The sequence below is a fragment of the Fulmarus glacialis genome, unplaced genomic scaffold, assembly GCF_000690835.1.
Source record: "Fulmarus glacialis isolate BGI_N327 unplaced genomic scaffold, ASM69083v1 scaffold17429, whole genome shotgun sequence".
Taxonomy (NCBI): Eukaryota; Metazoa; Chordata; class Aves; order Procellariiformes; family Procellariidae; genus Fulmarus; species Fulmarus glacialis.
The window spans coordinates 12,290-31,622 of NW_009234054.1; the positions used below are offsets into that span (position 1 = coordinate 12,290).

Here is a 19,333-nt window from a genome sequence, read left to right on the forward strand (position 1 = left end):
GCCAGGAAAGATCCATACCAAACTGAAGAACTTGCAAAGTGTTAAAAAACCCCTGAACTTCCTCCATTCAGAAAGGCTAATATTCACTCCTCAAAGAATATGACTACTGTTAATAGAAAAGGTGGTCTAAGAGGCTCTGATCTTGTTAGATTTCTCACTGCTTCTTTTAAATAGAAAATATTTAACCAATAAAAATATACAAGTGTAATTGCCCAGTAAGACTATAGCCTATACATGCTGTGGTTTAACCCGGCAGGCAGATAAACACCACACAGCTGCTTGCTCACTCCCCCCCTCCCCTGCCCCCCGCCCCCCCCAGTGGGATGAGGGGGAGAATTGGGGAAAAAAGTAAAATTCATGGATTGAGATAAAGACAGTTTAATAGAACAGAAAAAGAAGTAACAACAATAATAGTAATAATAGAATATACAAAGTGAGTGATGCACAATGTAATTGCTCACCAACTGCTGACTGATAACCAAGTAGCAATCCCTACTTCCTGGACCATGCCTTTTATTTGTATACTGAGCATGACATCATATGGTATGGAATACCCTGTTGGCCAGCTGGGCATCTGCAGCTGCATCCAGGTAAACAAGCTTTGTACAGGCTCGCTAAATATATATGGCACCATTATTGCTCAGAAAGGTAACTGATTAGATGTACGCTGTTTCTCAAAGCTTGTGAATAGCTCTAAGCCCCCAGAACGCTAAGTGAAAAAGACCTGTTTTCAGTTTCCACCAGAGTGCCAAAACAGGTATTACCATTGAATCAGAGACTTAGGCCACGGCAGATCAGTGTGAAAGAAGAGAATTCCTTAATAGCATTATCTACTATTTCTGTTCATGCTGAAAGTTATCCTCTGTATAAATGAGTATGCAAGTGAGCCAGGCACAGGTGCCTTGGTGGCACAAAGGTAACTTATTTCAGTTTTACACGCAAAAATGCTGTCCTACAGATCTGGAAATCTTGCAAGCTATCCTGTTGTCACTGTATACAGAACCTCATGCATTTAGAAAGAGTTGCTGTTCTAAAATGAAAGTGAGGTGTTTTACATCAGCTTTTTTTTTTTTTTTTTAAATTTATTTCATTATCAAAAACAGTAATAAAAGAATTCAATCCCTGCCACATGAATCTTAATCAGATGCAATCTACATATGAATATAAATCTGGTGGCTATGTGCTGAAGAGGCTTTCAAACAGCTATAGCAGATTTTTTTTTTAATCTTATTTCTCACCTCCCCAGATTTCCCGGCTTTTTTGGGGAATTCCATAACTTCATACATGTTTGATTCAATCTCCAATTTTTTTTTTTTTTTAAAGTATTAAGAAATCAACTTAAAAACACAATTTAAAAAACCAAACACTGTTTGCTTTTAAATAAACAGTTGTGGATTTTAGGATTTAGGCGTTAAGACTGAAAATCCTGAACTTGCATTTAAGGTAGTCAATGCAAGGTGAATGGTAAAAGAACAAGATACATGAGTCTGAGTTCATTACCTGCTGACTTACTTCAACTTCTCTCCAACAGACTGTTTTTTTGCAATCAGGTTGTTATAGTATTCCGAGAAATTTATAAATGAGCTCTTGACAAAAGCTTCAAGAAAATGTATTTATTCAATTTTAGAAGAGGAAGAAAATATAATAAATATAACAATTTCTTACATCCTTCTTTACAAGATATTTTTAGGTTCAAACATCACACTTCTGTTACAAATTTCAACTAGGATTTCAAATTTGTAAAGACCACATTCACTGAAAAAAGAAAGAACTTTTAATGTTAAAAAATACATGTATCAGAGTAAAAAAGTGCAAATGTTTTATTTCTTGTGCCTAGTGCTAAGTGTTCAAATCCTTTAGAACACTGCAAGGATATGTATTAGACCAGCAATATTGCAAGCATCCAATTAGCATGCACGACTACTACATTAAGTGAACAATACAGATTGTGATTTTTCATGCTACAACCTCGATTTGTCTCTCAAATAACACTGAAAAAGACTTTTCCAAATTTCTGCAATTATGACAGTACGAGCTTTTTTACAAATCCCACACTCAAGTCCTCAGCTGAAGCAAAGTGGATCTAAGCTTGAACCTCCTCAAAACAAGATAACTACCAGGCAACTACAATTCCCATTCTGGCATGTTTATAGAGGTCTTCGGAGTGCAACTGATACTTTCTTGGCAGAAGTAGAGGCAATTCCATTGGGATTTTTATTTCCATAAACCGGAATTGGGACAGCAATCCCTTAGATTCTGTAGGATGCCCATAGCTGTGTTTTGACAGACAGCCATCAGGTTTTGTTAATTTTCTACATACCATCTATTCAAACCAGTTTTCTTTCAGTAAAAAATGTACGGCATCATCATATCCATTTTGGTACAACGATTCCATTTTCTCCTGATTTGGTGGGAACAAAGCTTGATTAAGTCTTACTAAGTTGGCCAGAGACAGCTGCAACAGAGCGAGAAGCTATAAATTAGTTTATTAAAGCAACTTATCTAGACTTGACTGTGTTGCTATCTGTTCTGTCATCTGTTTCATGTAGCATATGTAAAACCAAAAGACCAGCATGGCTATGTCTACACTAGTAAATTAGCCGTGTCCAGGTACAGTACACTGCTGAGCGCCAAGACAAACTGGCAGAAACGGTCTGCATAGACACTATGAAACTCACAGCCTCCAAAACAGACTGTCTGCCTGTAAAACTGCCCCAAATTTCTGAACTTCGGAAACATTCCCAGAACTGTCTGGCAGAGTGGTAGCTGGCATGTGCTAAACTCGTGCAAGGAAATATTTTGACAGCTTACTAGTGCAAACAACCACATTCTTGGGAACATTTCCAGGCAATGTTTAACATATAAGTATCAATGTAGCTTGTATTACCAACAAATTAAGAACTCAAGTGGTCACTTTGATGGTGTAAAAAGATTTCAGAACTCTATTCTTGAATAAAGACATTATTAAATTGTTTACAACAAAATTAAAAATGTAATTAGATTTAATAAAGTTCTGAACACTTCATTTACATGATTAATTTAATACTTTAGCCACATACTTTATTATACACAATTTTGAAAAACAGTATCAAAATCATCATTATTTGAAGTAAGCAATTATTCAAATTGAGGCTAATAAATGGAGGAGGTTCAAAGAGACAGAAAACTGTTCACATTCCAATCCAGACAAATGAAGATATAAAACTCTTCTTTTTATGCAGATTACAGTATTTCTGAAAAAAATTACTCTTTGTTCACATTTTTACAGCTCTAAAAGCTAAGGGTGATTCAAATGGAATAGTTTAAAATGTTGCCTGAGATTCTGTACAAGTCTGCACTTGCAAGACCCTAGAAGAAATGCAACTCTGCAATTAATTTTCTATCTCTAATCTAATCACCAGCTCATTTTTCCTCCTCTAGATGCACTAGATATTCGATACAAATCACAATCAAGAAATAGACAGTAAGCAATTGCATATATTTTCAATATATATGAAATCAATAATCTCATGCTTTATGATCATTTACCAAGTACTATCATGCCTAAAATCTCTCTTATAAAGACTCAGAAATTGGTCCAATTTAGGATTACATTACTCAAATTAAGAAAACATATTAAGAACTGTCTAAAAGAAACTTAAAAAAAAAGTACCAATTATTGCTAATATTTATTTTTTCTTTCTAACAGAGTTTTGTTGACAGCTAGGTCACCTGCTATTTGGTATTTTCTTCCATCATGTCAAAGGAAGCAATATTGTGGTTAAAGTTTGTGAGACAAAGCTTGCAAAGACAGAAATGTCAACGATGAAAAGGAGACCATAAAAATCAGTCTTAGCCTATATTTCAATATACAGAAATGTTTCTGTAACATCTAACAAAATAACTTCTGGAAAAATGTTGTGATTACAAATGTTCAAAATCTTAACACGAGCTCTCCTGAGCAATGAGGTGACAAGTCATTGTATACCATTTCAAATGTACAACAAACTTGTATTTTAAATTCAGTTAGAGCAGCTAATTTCAGTAAGTATGAAGGGGTGTTCTGGAGTTTCCCTCTCCTGAGGTTATTCTACAGAAGTCTTTTTTTTTTTTTTTTTTTTCTCCTATAAACCCTCTGCCTAGCCAAAGACAGCTGATACTTAAAGCAAGCCTAGATTATTTACATTTAATGGCCTATGATAATTTGCTCAATTTTGTACTAGATCAATGCTTTTCAACCTTTCTGACAAAATTTATTCTACATTTTCCTTCCCTTGTGTTTAAGAAAAAGTTTACATTCCATATGCAAAACAGAAAATGCCAAAACTTTACTTAAGTTGATTTATACACAGAAAATAAACACTTAAAAATAAGCATAACCTTAACTGCTCAACTACTTTTTCTTCTTCTGCAGTTATTTAATAAACAAGCAACTCACCATTATATCTTGTTTTGCAAATTTAACATAAAGATCCACACGTCCTTTATCTTGTGGACAGATATCTAATCGACCGCTGAAAGGAGAAATTGTCACAGTTCTTCCAACAGGCAAGATAGGAAGGCCATTGGTAAGGCCACCATCAACCCACTTCTATTGGAAAAAAAAAATATTTTCAAAGTAACCTTAGTACAGTATGTTCATAACTGAATACTTCATCCTTCCTGTCCCTGCCTCCTCCTTAAGAAAACTTAGAAGTTTCCTTCTCAGAATACCATGAACAAGCTTGAGTATGAGGCATAAAAATGAAGGAACTGACAGTGTACACACAGAGTGTTTAATCAATGAGCGTTTGACATGATATGTAAATATGTGTGTAATATATTTATCAAGCTACTGATACAGCTTGTTAGTTAATAACAAAACACCCCATACAGAATTTTCCTCAGCACATGCACAAAAAGATTGTTAATATTACATGTGAACCATATCAGATAAAGTCTACTCCTCTAAAACATTACTCTGATTCAAACTACGAGCTGGACAATCTGCAGGTAAACTGACTGCACAAGCTAAGCCAAGTATGACTTCTCTCTTGTTCTTCCAGAGCCTCTTGCCTTCTTACATATACAACACAAGACAGCAATAGCTAGAAAGCGGAGGGTAAAGGTGGGAAGGAACTGAACAACTATGGCACATAAGAAGGAGCAGACATCAAGTCTGCTACAGGATTTGAGTACAGGAAAGAATGAGGAAGAAAAAACAAAAGCAACCAATGAACTTCTTGCAGGCAGTTTAGGGGTGCAAGCCTGATCTTCACAGGGACCATAGCCAAATTCCAACCCAGTACAAGCAGGGACAACTGTTTTGCTGCTTCTCATTTTGCTGCTTCTGATTCCTCCTTTCAGCTCTTTCCAATATATTTTATGCATTTGTATTTCTTTCTGTGCTTACATGCATAACCCAAAACTCGACATCACTCTACTAGCTAGATGCGTTCACTGACATCATACATGAGGTTTGGTTATCAGATGCATCTCACTGAAGTTTATACATCTATAGACAAATTAGTCATTCTACACTTCCCTTATCATCAAGGGAGAGAAAACACTTCTAGCACATGGTCCACCTTATCATAAAGTAAGCATTTACATCTGATTTGAATTGTGCTGAAAAAGTGCTTTCTTCTCTTCTTCTCCACTAATTATAAAGGAAACATGCATTAACTATGTAAGATGCAGACTACTGCAGACACCTAATGCTAGTCAAGTTGAAATGCTGTAAGAAATAATATTATAAGATTCACCTCAGTGTTTCTTAAGGGTTTGACCTCCCCAAAGATAAACTGAATACTCCAGGATATCAGCTTCAAGTTTCATTAACGCAGAACACTACAAACAAATGGCTAATTGTACTAGTACTCTTTAGCACCAATCAGGCAGAAGAATGCTTTTCTGCTGTAGGGTGATACTATATGTGACCATTATGAAACAACAAAATAATGCAAGTTTTCCCACAAAATTACTGAAAATGCTACAGGAATTTAGTAAAAAAAAAAAATCTCCCACAAAAAGTATGCTATTGGGAAGTTGTTTATGACATCTAAGTTAAACTTGTCTTCAAACTGTTGGCAAGACACTAGCTTTCAGTGCAGTGACTGCTATACAGGAAGCATTATCTCAGGTTACTGTGTTTGCTCTTCAGAAGCCCGAGATTCTCTGAGGTCTGTCACTTGGTTGTATAGATCCCTCTCAGCTGTGTCCTTTACTCTCACTTAAAGCCAACCTCCTTTTAATTCTATAGGTATAAGATTTCTCACGGTGCCACATCTGAGTTCATATAACCAAAAGACTTTGTTGTCACTTGCCCCTCCTTCCACTGTTAACTCCTGTATCTGGCAATACATGGATTTACTCTTTTACACGTGGATATATAGCAAGCACCATTTGGGAGGAGGGGGCGGGGGGAGAGAGGTTGCTTTGTCCCTCCACCCTGCCCTCTTCTTCACTTTCTCAGGTGAAATTTGCCATTACACACTTCTTTACACTCCTGAGCTTACAATATAAGCTACAAATATTCACATTCAATAGTCTCCATGGACCTTTTTACCCTATTATTTCATAACATGCTTTAGAGCTTGACTTCTGACATTAGCTCTTGATGTCAGTACCCACAATCCACCATTGAATTTCTTCACTTTCCACAAAAATCATATTTTTCAATTAGGATTGAGATTGTTTTGCCTTAGAAAAGGAGGCAAAAAAAAAAAATTCCAAAACCATTTAAAGCTATCTTTCATACTCCATTACACTATTGTTGCGACAGCTGTGAGTAAAGCTGTAACATACCTTAACATTTCTAACACCAAGGCTTTTTTGTGTGTGTCTATAAATAGCCATTTATTATTGATTTATATGCAGTGATCCTTGGAGTACTAAATGGCTTTTTGTTGCAATTCCTACAGCGACAAGAACAGTGGAGTCCCTGTCTAAGCCAAGTCAAAGACACTATAACAGACAACATTATTAATGTCCTTCTAAGTCTAGCTTAGTACTTTCACCACCTAAAAGTTCTCCCACTTTTAAAAATTCTGATTATCTAGGTTTTTTCCCTTCTCCTCTCATGTAACTTCAATATTTAGCCAAAAATCAAAATATTTACCAAGGCAAGGGCAATACTTTTTATTAAGCACTATCTTTTGTAGATTCTATTATTCCTGGCTGACATGCCCTCTGTCATTTTAGTTTCTTTCAAACATTTGGGAGAAACTGCTTCTCAGTCAAAAATATTTTGGCTCCATAGTCCCTCATGTTACATAGTTAAAATAAAACATTTATATGCTGCAAATAAAGAGATGTAATGCCCCAGATTCTTTTAATTCCATTAACTGATTCTTGAAAAATGCTTCTTAGCTGATGAAGCAAATTCCTGGTAACTTCTGAATTAGGTTTTTTTTTTTTTTTTTTTTTTTTTAGGTACAGTGAAAAGACAGAGAAAGTTCTGAAATAATGTGCAATGAAAACCAAACCAGACAATGAAATTAAGGATGTGGGCTGGACCTAACAGAATCTACCCATTTACCAGTAGATGGTTTTTACAAAGCTGTTCTGTAAGAACTACAGTGACACAAACTACAGCCTCATCATCAGATACAGTCAACTCAATCATCTGCGGATCTTTAGCTGTCTTGAAGATTAACCTTACCAGAGATTCAGAGGACATCAAACCAACTCAAAGAAAGATAATTTGACATGGAGCAAGTTTGCTCTGCTGTTACTGGAAGCCTAGTCCAACAGCACCTTAAATACCCAACCCAGGTAAAAAGCTAGGTGAGGCCATTAACAGACTATAAATTCTCAGATGCTATTTTACACTCCCTTTTCCTTCAGATTATTTTTAGGCTTATCAAACCAGAAGAAAACATACTATGAACAGACTGATGTTATGCCTATGCTATCATGCAATTTAGCTTATTCACCCCAAAAGTCTAGCCTCCAAGCATGTCTACTACAGGTATGTTAGCTAATTCCAGTGTGAGCCAAAGGCTTCCCAGAAAGCATTCTTCCTAAAAAGAAAACTAAAGTGCAATGCTGGGAAGAGTTTACCCTGGGGTTCGCTCTCTGTAGGCAGTATGGACAGGCTAGCAACAGGTTTGGCTATTTTCTGATTCCAGCAAAACTGCACCATACTCCCTTCCACATCATGCAACATGTATGATAACATACTGGAACACATTTCAAAAACACTGCCAGATGACCTAGTGATACGTACATAGGTGACGTATGTAGCCCAGAGAAGATCCAGACCAACTGTTCTGAAGCACAGATAAGGCCAGTAGACTAGAGCAGCTAGCAGGGAGTAAGCTCAATTCCATGCTGCCATGGACCATATGGCCTAAGGAATTTACTCCCTGAAACTAGTGTGAATGCAGACAGACAGAACTTTGGTCTGTTACAGTAAAGCTTTCAGGAAACTTGGAATATGATGCTAGTATGATAGGTGGCCTTGCAGAGCCAAATCAATATCCAATCCATCTTACTGACTTCAGTGCTCACCATGTCTGGATCATGAGGTTACACGTCACGTATCCGGCTCTACACCGCATGCTTTAGGGCCCCTACTACCCACCTGCATATCCTCATTACCCAGTATTCCAAGCCATGGAAATACTATTGCAACAGAAATCCTATGGTCTTTGCTCTCACCCTGCTCTAAGTATTTTGGACTAAAGAATGCAAGTCACATTCATCTATGGGCAACAGTTTTCTCAAAAAAAAAAAAAAAAACAAAAAACAAAAAAAACAACCCACCAAAAAACCCAACCCAAACAATTCCCCAAACTACAAATGCACTGTTTTACACAGCATGAGAAAAGTCTGTGCAGACATGCAGAACTAATCATTCCAACAAATAACAATAACGAAAGCAACCTTCTTCTTAGAAATTGCCTTTTCTGAATCTCACTTAAGAAGAGTAGTAAGAAGCTTTGGGAATGACAACAAGCTTTCAAGTAACAGAAGAACCAGTTTCCATAAAGCATTCATTGATTTCAAAGTTGGGCAGGAACAAGAACTGTCCACTAAGAAGAGGTGTTTCAGTAAATACTAAAATACCCAGGCAAATCATAACAGCAGTGTTCATCTAGTAAAATGGGTTTTAAATAAGTTTTGGACAAAACTGAGCCACTTTTCAATTTCTTAATTGAAAGAACACAAGAAATTTAACAAAGATACATCCTTCCCTTTAACTAATGGCAGAATGAACATAAACCAACCATGTATGCCCCTTGAACTGCACAAGCAACATATAAAGACTCCAATCAACAAAATTTCCAGACCCTGGGAAGCTGAAAGCAGTCTTCATTTAACTTTAACAGTGATTCATTTAAGCAGTCAGGCAATACTGATTTAAACCCTTCAAACATTTTAGCTGGTATGTATTGCTGTATACATAATTCTAAAGCTGACAAGCTTTCTGACATAATGAACTCCAACTCCCTCTTGCTAGAGACAAATGCATACGGTTTTGTGGGTTTTGTTTGGCAGGGTGGCTGCGAGGATTATAGATGTTCTAAAGGCATCATTTGGATGCGTATGAGGAAATAAAGGAAAGAGTATCATGTAGTATTTCTCAGAAAGAAAAAATGGCTATTTTCATGCTTCTAGTAGTTACAAATAGACTAAACAGAATTATTCTTAAAATCTTAATAGTAAGAAAGACAAAAAAGTTCTTGAAGCCAAACCAAGTACAGGCAGCTGTGAAAAGGTTTTCTTATGGTAGTGTACACCTCTGAAAACTTCATAGCTGTGTGCTATAGGGGGAAAAAAAAAAGTTTATTCTTTAATGTTTGTCCAGAGGTAAGAGATTTGAAGGTGCCTGGTAATAATGTTCTCATGTTCTGTACAGAATTACAACACACATGTAGACACACACATGTAGTCCAGCAGCATCCAAGCTGCCAAGACCTCTCTTATCATTCTTTCCATTAAACAGTAAACCAGAATGGTGGTCCTTTAAACTGCAAAAAACATTCTAGAGTTGGTAACACAGCTTGTAGTGAGAAGCATCTTTACTACGAGAAGCTTCTTCTCATGGTAAGCATTAGACATTACCTTTAGGAAACAGCTACATGCTACAGAAATCATTTCAGTCTCAGCACCCACAATTTTTGAAACAACACATGAACAAACTCATGTCATTTTTCATGATGTTAATCTACAGTATCAACAGAAACAGTAACTATTCTACAAAATATAGTACTGCAATTCCCACCTACCCTTCCCCCAAGATCAAATAATTACATCATAAATGAAGAATGCTTTTACCAAAAAAAAAAAGTTGGTAGTTAAACTTAATGAAAAATTACCTCTCCTTTATATTCCACTGGCTTAATTCCTGCATATACTGGTACAAAACTACTTGCTAGCAGGACCTAGAGAAAAGAAGGAAGAACGAACAGAGAACAAAAGTGAAGAAAAGGCAACAAAGTAATTCTGAACCAATATGTATTTTCATACATATTTATCTGTATTAAATAATATAGCAGTAACCAGTTAATACATTAGTTTTTCATAAAACCACTATCATCTCAAAATGTCTTGTTTTTGTGGTATGATAAAATGTAATTAAAGCTATTCAGTAGGGTTTGGGCTTTTTATGACTTGACAGTGACAACCCTCAAAACAAAATATCACAAATTAACTCATTGATTAATGTGATTCAAAAGAGTGTGAACTTAGTCTTACACAATGTGAAGTAAATCTACGATTTTGCAGAAACCAAATATGCATATGCTGAAAAAAATGCCATATAGAGTATTGTCAAAGAAGAAGCTGACCCCATCATTCTGCTGGCATATTAATATAGTGTTTACTCTTCTAAGAAATTAGATTTTCTAAAAATTCAAAATTTCCAGAATACTATAAACAGCCTGAAAATTCACATATGTATATCTTTATCAGTACGGATACTTTGCATTTAATACATTCAAGTATTAACAAATTACTACGTGTCCTATTGTAAGCCTACATTGCTGTCCACAGCAGTTCTCAATTTTTTTTTTTTTTTTTTTAAGACCAGGACACCTCTTCTGTCATGTACAGATGGGCACACACACACCTTTCTATCCACTCATAGTAATATCTATGAGTGTGTGTGCGAATCTCTATACCTAAGTATCCACCCATATATACATATATACACACTAAAGACTGATATAAAGAAGAGTGAGTGTGCTTATCTCTATACCAATGTATCCACCCATATATATATACACACTAATATATATACCAATATACAGCATTTCAAAGAGAAGGGGTAGATGTGTGGATGAAGTGCAATATGTCAGAAAATTTCATATAGCTATATGTGGAGAATATGCATGCATGTGCTTGCATGGCAGCATAACAGACAAATCTGAGGAACAGAAGCAGGTTACAGACTGGAGTATATGCTATGTGAAAGATGATTAGGTGCAAAAAAACCTCACAATCCATGGAGATCATGGAAGAAAATGCCTGAGCTTTTATTGGTGGAATTGCATTTATTTTTACAACAAATTAAGCTACTTTCAGTATTAAACACCTCTCCTCCCCTAACAAGTTTTAATTAAGACTCTACATGAAGTCTTAAACTTTCACTTCGAGAACTCTTTTCTTGCCTATTTCTCTTCCCAGTGATCTAAAGCACCAGAGCTTTGTCTGACTCAGATAAAAAGGCTTATTTTCCAAATGTGAAATTGTAGCTATTTCTCTACAAGACAGGCCTTTCCTTCACAAAAGCATAAGATAAGGTCCCCCTTGAAACCATTCCTCTCCAGATTTTCAAAAGTGACATCCTACAGGGTTCCCAAGTTCCCAACATGAGCCTCATCTCCTGCCCAACTCCCTTTCTCCTCTCTCCTTCAAATCCATCTCAGTAACTTTGGCCCTTTTAAACTAAAACTGGTACAAAAGGTTTAGTGAAGGAAAAGAATCAAAACCAGGTGACCCCTGCAAAGTGTGAATTCTTTTCAAGAAGACTGAAGAAAGCAGTTGGCCTTCCTTATAAAGTCACTTAGATCTCAAGAGCGAGGGGAGGGAGGACAAGTTTGAAGAAACTAACACTTTCAGTATTTCCCTACCACTAACAGACCAGTATGGACTCCTATTCACTGCTCCCACCTTTCCAAACTAAATAAAACAGTATTCTGTGCCCTGCTCCCTCACAAACATACAAATCATACCTCTCTTACCCCTCACCTCCAGTTTAAGAACTGCAAGTCTAGGAATGCTGGTACGTGATGATTATCTTCACATATGTAAAGACTATTTCAAAAGTGGGAGATTATTAACTGCCTTTCCACATCCACTGGCAATAGTAAAAGAAAATAAAAGCTGAAAATTGTAGCAACATATATTGAGTTTAGCCATTACAAAAAACTTTGGAACCGTAAGGCTTATTAATCATTGAAACCAATTGCATATGGAAGTTGAAAGGTTTCTGGCAGAGGGTACAGATGTTCTGCTGTTATAAAACTGTTTGCCCAGCAGTTTATCCATGCCTTGGATATAGTAGATCACGTCTAGGAAAGGCATAATACGATTATATAACCTAACAAGCGCTATCTTCCATGCTACCAGGGCGGCCACCAACATTCAGACTGTTGTATAAATGACACATGCATAGCTGCAGGCATGCACAAAAACATGTATTACGAGATGCACTGAAAGAACAGACAATATGAATGTATTCCAATGAGCAATTATTTGGAATTTTATTACTATTATTGCAACCCATTCCACTGCTAGCATATGGAACAAAAGAATAGAACAGAAATGGGTAAGTCAACGAAAGAACTATTGAAGTACTAATAAAATATATGTATTTCCAAGGTCATCTTGAAGCTTCTAATTGTCTTCAGGTTAGAAGATTTCACTGCAAAAAAACATAAACCTACAGAATAACAACCCCCATGCTTGTCATTGCTGGCTACCATAGCTAGAAATAACACCGCATAATTTGACATAAACTTTTTGCATAATTATCTTTGCATGATTAAGTGCTACAAATTTTGAGAACTGATTGACTGTGTAGAATGTAACAGGGTCAAGATTTAAAAAAAATGACACTTTAAAGGCAAACTTCCAATGCATACTTTGAGATTTTATTAAGAGAGATTTTTCGGGTTTTTTTCTTTAAGTGTTAATTATAACGGATCTCTTATTTACTTTAAGCATCCACAACGATAGGGAATATTCCATTTCCTCCTTTATTCTGCTATATCTTATGATGTCTTCCACTAAGATATAATCAATTACTAGAAAGAACGTTTGCTTTACATGCATCTGAATGGATGTGATTTGAATCTGAATCTGATTTATGTTATGGTTGTAGCATCACTGATTGTATAAGTGATTACTTGAGTAAAACAGTGATTTATTGCACAGCTAATAACATACTCCTAAACCTTGAAGAAACTCAAGCATTTTTATTTAAAGCAGCAATATCCAACTTTATTACCTTAATGAGGTCCTCCCTGGAGGCAAAACTTGAAACCAAGTAATTTTCCCCATTTTTGGTGCTAGTGACTGACACATAGAGCCGGTTCTCAGCTATCTCATGAGCATTAGAAGGAAGAATAGACTCTATGCCTTCCCTAGAGTAAAGAAGATGCTAAACATTATTCACCATCATTATTTAAAAACCTTGCAAATATGTTAGGGGTGAAAGAGTGCTGAGCTCTCCACAGTACAGGAAAAATATGCACACTCTCCATTTTTATTTAGAGAGCTTCACACAAAAATGATCTTATAGATGCATTAAGATAGGTACCTAAGCGTTTTCATAAAATCATAACCAGGTGTTACAGCACCGAAGTCCAATTTTCTAACTTCCTCTGCAAATCCATAGGCAAACTGCTTACATTTCTGCAAATTAAAATATTCACCATTAAGGATGTTTTAGTTACGGGAAGTATGTTAAACTATGGTATCTAAAACATACTAGTGGCTAAAGCTTTAATGAAGGGAGAGCTATAAGATCTGACTAAAATATTTTCCCATATGTGCTTAGTTTGTAACAAGATACGCATAACAAAATGTTGATCCTTTTATAACAACTAATTTGTAAGAAAACAAGATCCCTAATTAAAAAAAAAATAAAAATTAATAATAATAATAATAATAATAATACTTCACAAGAATACCACTTTAACAATCAAGGAAAGTTAAAGGCTATTTTTCTATGTATTACCACTGCTAAATAATCAGTTCTCTGAACCATGTCATTACAAGAACAATCATTTACATTTCAACTGTAAAGCCACCTTTTATTTTAAAGACTACTTCAGTACTAAAACCACACAAGTACCTTAAGATGCCTATAAGCATTAAAAAGAATTAGTTATTACAATTTCTTCTCACTAATGCAAAAACCATGCAACTAACAAATACACATATTTAATGAATAAAATACTATGGAAGTATTTAATGAATGGAATACTAGGATGGAAGACAAAGGAAGAAAAGACAACTGCAGAAAACCAGGCAACAGATTCCACTGCACAGAGAATCTCTTTTACGCAAGCTGAAATGCCTAGTCTTAACGACTGCAGAAAAATAGCCTGAAGTGTGAGCCATAAGAACTCCAAAAGGAGAGTAAAGGAATAGGTAGCATTTGTTTTTTAGCAAAAATATTCTGAAATAAGGAATTGTGGTTCTGAATGCTTAAGACTCACTATTCAGTATTCCTTTTTTTATCCTTTCATGCAGACTTCCCTAACAATTTTAGGGACTTGGGAAAAAACTAAATCCAATCTTATGCAACTTTCTGAAATTGGTACTCAATAAATATATTATACCCATATTCACCTATATAACCACATGTTTATAGAATAAAATATCTGTCTATAGATAGTTCGGGGTTCCTGGCTTATTAGCTTCCTGCATGAAGAACAAGTATGTTGCTAGTAACAAAATAAATGATTGATGTGACTAGGGAAAAAAAAAAAAAAAAAAAAAAGATAGAAGCGAATGTGTCCTGTTGAGAAGGATGGTGCAGGATTTAATGGAAGGAAAAAACAGGAGAGAGTTGGGGTGAGGATTAGTATGAGATCAGGAGCAAGCTGGTTGGAGCAGTTTAACTTCCTCACATCACTTGTACGACAGAGCACTCACCTAAGTGAAAGACAGAAATACAGTTCTTGCATCCACTTTCTCTATATGGCCTTCGAACAAATGTATCAAAAAAGTTCATTAAGAGGTCCATACCTCTTAAAGCAACAATCACTGTAGAGATTTGTGCTAATTCAGTTCACACAGGTTAGATTTGCACCTTTACCATAGGAGGTACTTGCCACTGCCAGTTCCAAGCTAACTCAAATATATAAGACTAGTTATATGCACCAAGTCTTGAATTTATTCTACATTAGGCAGTTAGGCTTCTTCTGTAATCAATCAGCTGGAAAGAGTCACATTCAGACACCTCTCTCCCTAAATAGAGAAGAAACCCACAAACTCTACATAGAAGAACCTCAGAACTACTATCTTTATATTTAAGATGCTTTAATAAAGTGACAGGGAGCTAAGAGTAATAAGGAGCTGGATGAATTCAAACCTAGATGAATGACAGAAAACTACTTTCCATATCACAAGTACTAAGAATAGACCATACAATTCTTGCTGCCAAAAGAGACAATTTCTTACAGCTACGAATTGTTCATAATTTTAGTGCTAGAAGCTTTAAATAATACATCTAAATTTTAAATAGTGACTGAGGACATCTTTAGAAATTGTAACTACTTGTATTGAGTTAAGCAAACTTGACACCAAACATGATCAAGGTACTTTTCAAATAAATAGGTACTCAGCTATAACTCTATAAGCCTCTCTAGAATTCTCAAGTTCCATGCCTTTTCAACAGTGACAAAAATCCAAGATATGACTGAAAAACATTTGCAAACTGTCATATTAGAACAGCAACAGTCAAAACAAGAAATCCTCAATGTTACGTTCTCTCCAAGATACGGAAAGGTTGAGTTAGAGCTTTGAGACCAGGAGATAGAGAAAGTCCTAATTATAGCTTGTCTAATATAGCCATCTCTGGGGAGAGGGGAAAAAAAAAAAAAAGAAAAAATAATTAACTGATGTAAGAGTTATATTTGTGGATATAAAATATTTCAAGTTAGAAATGTAATAAAGGCAATAATAAAATTATCCTGATATGAAAAGTTAATTCTATTCAGTACACAACACTGTCTTTATTTAAATTCCCTGAGAACTAGGAAGAATTATTCCCCCCCAAAACAGCTCTCAATTTTCCATTTAAACAGTACAACAGAATGACTAAAAAGTAAATAATAATGATAAAAAAAAAAGGACTAAAAAGTTCATGAAACATTCTTTAGTTTGTATTAAAATGACATATTTTCAAGGAAAAATCCATCAGACTCGATGTAACATAGGCTTAGTTTCCACAAACATAAAAAAAACCAAACCTCTTCTAATATTTTTATTTAGAAAGATTTTTGTAAGTTGGACCAGGCTGGGAACAAATGCTCATACCCAGAGCCTAGAATAAACAGAAAAATTTCCTTGGGCTAAGAAGAAGCTAGCTGCTGTGCTCACCATATAGGAAATTAAAGTCAGAGGTATGCATTATACCAGGCAAACTTGAAACTGAACTACTAATCAGAGGCTACAGAAAAGGAGTAACACCTGAACAGAATACAAGTAAGGTTCTCTTCACAACAGAGTGGAACTTTCCTAATACCAAATCATATAAAGAATGCACCTGGGAGCGGTCGGGTGGAAAGAGGCCAGGGGAGAACTTACTGCTGAAAGCAACAGAAGTATAGCTAACTGCAAGCTAAGTTCATATCACAGCAGAAACAAAAAACAAACAAACAGAAAGATCAGTGGCAAAGTATGGTATTGGCTGGGACTATTCTTTGAATCAAGTGCAGTGAAAGTTGTAACAAGCGAGGCCCAGAGAAAGTTACCTGATACTCACTGGACTGAATCCTAAGTGTACTTAGAACAAAAATCTAACACAGCCTTTTTTTCCCCCCACAATAACATTGTCTATTATAATTCCAAATATTAAAGAAATACTAACATTTTGGCAAGGCCTAGTCCTCTACATATATTAAGGCACTACAGGCACTTCAGGAGGGCAAAGCAGCCTTAACCTAAGGGGAAAAACAAACAAAGACAGGCTAATGCTCTCCCACAGAACCTGTAAGAGTAGTCAGTGAATATCACTTTGCCGTCTCTACATGACACCATATCCATGGTGAGAAAAGGGTGGCATCTCCGGAGAAAAACACCCAAACAGACATGTATGCTGCATGTCACAACAGAACGCTGTGAGGGTTAATCACCCCTGGCATACAGCCGAGCTACTGCTCTGAAGTTGTGAACTGTACTGAGTCTAAAGGAGGTGCACAAGCCACTTCTTGTGCTGTCTAATGGAACACAGACAGCAAGGAAAAAAATTGCGCCAGTGCGTGGTGTTCTTTGACTTCATGAAGATACAGTCCATCTACCATTTGCATCTCCTTTCACAAAAGGATGAAAGGATGGTGCTATGCATTTGCTTAACAAAGCCTACCTCTAGCCAAGAAAACAATGATTAACTTTGCCATGTACAGTGATTAAGTGCATATACATTTTGGTATATTAAAGTATATCTGGTTGCATGCAACTCAACATTCACACACATGAAATTTGTATTGACACAGCTTAAAATATAAAGTTCGTATGACAGACTTTTGTCATAAAGAAATACTTGATTCATAAACATTTCTGCCCATGAGTCACAGATTTTGTTGATGAAAACATACACGAGTCCTGTTCCTTTACAAGAAGCAAGTAGAAAAACAAGAACCAAAATATTTTAAAAAACTTAATGGTAGATGATTATATAAAAAATATCCTTTGAAAATTATCATGTCCTATACCCACGAGTTTATTAATTTACCTCTATATTTTCTGGTACTGCTAATAAGACAGTGGCAGCCAGTGATCCCGCAGAAGCTCCCGCAAAAGCTTTCACAACTTTCAGTAACTTCTTACCATGCCTGTAAAAAGCAGCTGCTGCCCCCAAGTGGTAAATACCCAGAAATCCACAAGCTGCAAATGACAGATTGATATGTTTCATTTTTGCTGTGGAAATAAAGTTTCACAGTCAGAAAAAGGATCAGTTAATTTGATCTTATAATATACATCTATTCTTTTGGCATGGAACACATAATATATATATTATATCTGTATAACAAAAAGCAGTTTATTTAAGAACAGTAAAAACTTTTGATTACCAAATACATCAAACAAGTAGCAGTTAGTTTAGCATCTCCAAAATTGAAAACAACTCTAAAATACTCCTTAGCATAAATCCCTTTTTAATCAATAAATATATGTATATACCTATATACAACGTAACTGCACATTTTCATCTAATTTATCAGAGAAATACAAAACAGAAGTAGCTACTCAAAAGTGATAAAAGAATGCTGTGGAGAGTGAACACTGTTAGCCACCTAGAGTAAAACTCAAATTAATTACAAAACTGCTGGCTACTGTGTCATCATGCACCCTTATACACACACAGCCTTGAACCCAATATCATTCTCTACGAAAGCAATTTTTTCTTTCACCTTTGGAACTGATTTGCTTACTAGTATTATTAGTAATCGTTAGTAGCCAAATTCTTAAAGTCATTTTTTATTTAGAAAAGAAAAACATACAACATATCATTGCTACTATTAAAATAAGAAGGAATAAAAACCCCACCAAAGTAAAATAAAAAGCACTAAATGTATGAAAACACACACACATTCTGAAGGTGTTAAGGATAGAATTTAAATCTAACAAAAAACAGGAAGCGTAAGTTCAGATCCTCAGGGGTAGTTTATAAAAAAAAAAAAAAAGCTGCCCATTTTACTAGCTCTCCTGTTTCTGCAAATAACTACAATTATGAGAGCAAGCTATTCCACAGATTATATTGTACAGATACACAAGATATTGTACAGATTATCTTAGTATTGAATTAAAAATAAACTCCTAGTATATTTGGGTATGCATCAATATGAATGGGACCAAAAAAAAAAAAAAAAACCAGTATACTCAGGACTATACTTGATTTTTCTGGTTCATAATGAGATAGCTGATGTTTCTTCTTTTGGAAATGATCTACAGACACTGCGGTGTCAGTTCTGATGAAGAGAGGCAAACATGTACAGCAACAGATTTGGTTTAAGTTGCCTCTTCAGCTCGGAAATGGTAAGAGCAGGAAAGATGAAGGTAAGAAACAGCTTTCAAAACCACTAAAGAAGAAGACATGCTAATCTCAGCTGCTCTACCCATAACATGATTAAAATCAGACCACGAATGGGTCCAACTAAGTTTACTATTTTCCAAAAAAAAAAAAAAAAAAAAA

General features: G+C 35.5%; 1 protein-coding gene across 1 annotated transcript in view; it reads right to left on the bottom strand.

The window, feature by feature from the left end:
• Positions 1-2,023: 2,023 nt before the first annotated feature.
• The window catches only part of PNPLA4 (patatin-like phospholipase domain containing 4), a 22,789-nt gene continuing 5,479 nt past the window's right edge, over positions 2,024-19,333 (bottom strand). Inside the window, exons 3-8 of the mRNA XM_009585540.1 lie at positions 17,876-18,060; positions 13,730-13,824; positions 13,418-13,553; positions 10,284-10,349; positions 4,418-4,570; positions 2,024-2,455 (exon numbers count right to left, since the gene is read on the bottom strand). Coding sequence (XP_009583835.1) covers positions 2,324-2,455; positions 4,418-4,570; positions 10,284-10,349; positions 13,418-13,553; positions 13,730-13,824; positions 17,876-18,060 — 767 coding nt within the window. The 3' untranslated portion in view covers positions 2,024-2,323. The remainder of the gene's footprint in view (positions 2,456-4,417; positions 4,571-10,283; positions 10,350-13,417; positions 13,554-13,729; positions 13,825-17,875; positions 18,061-19,333) is intronic.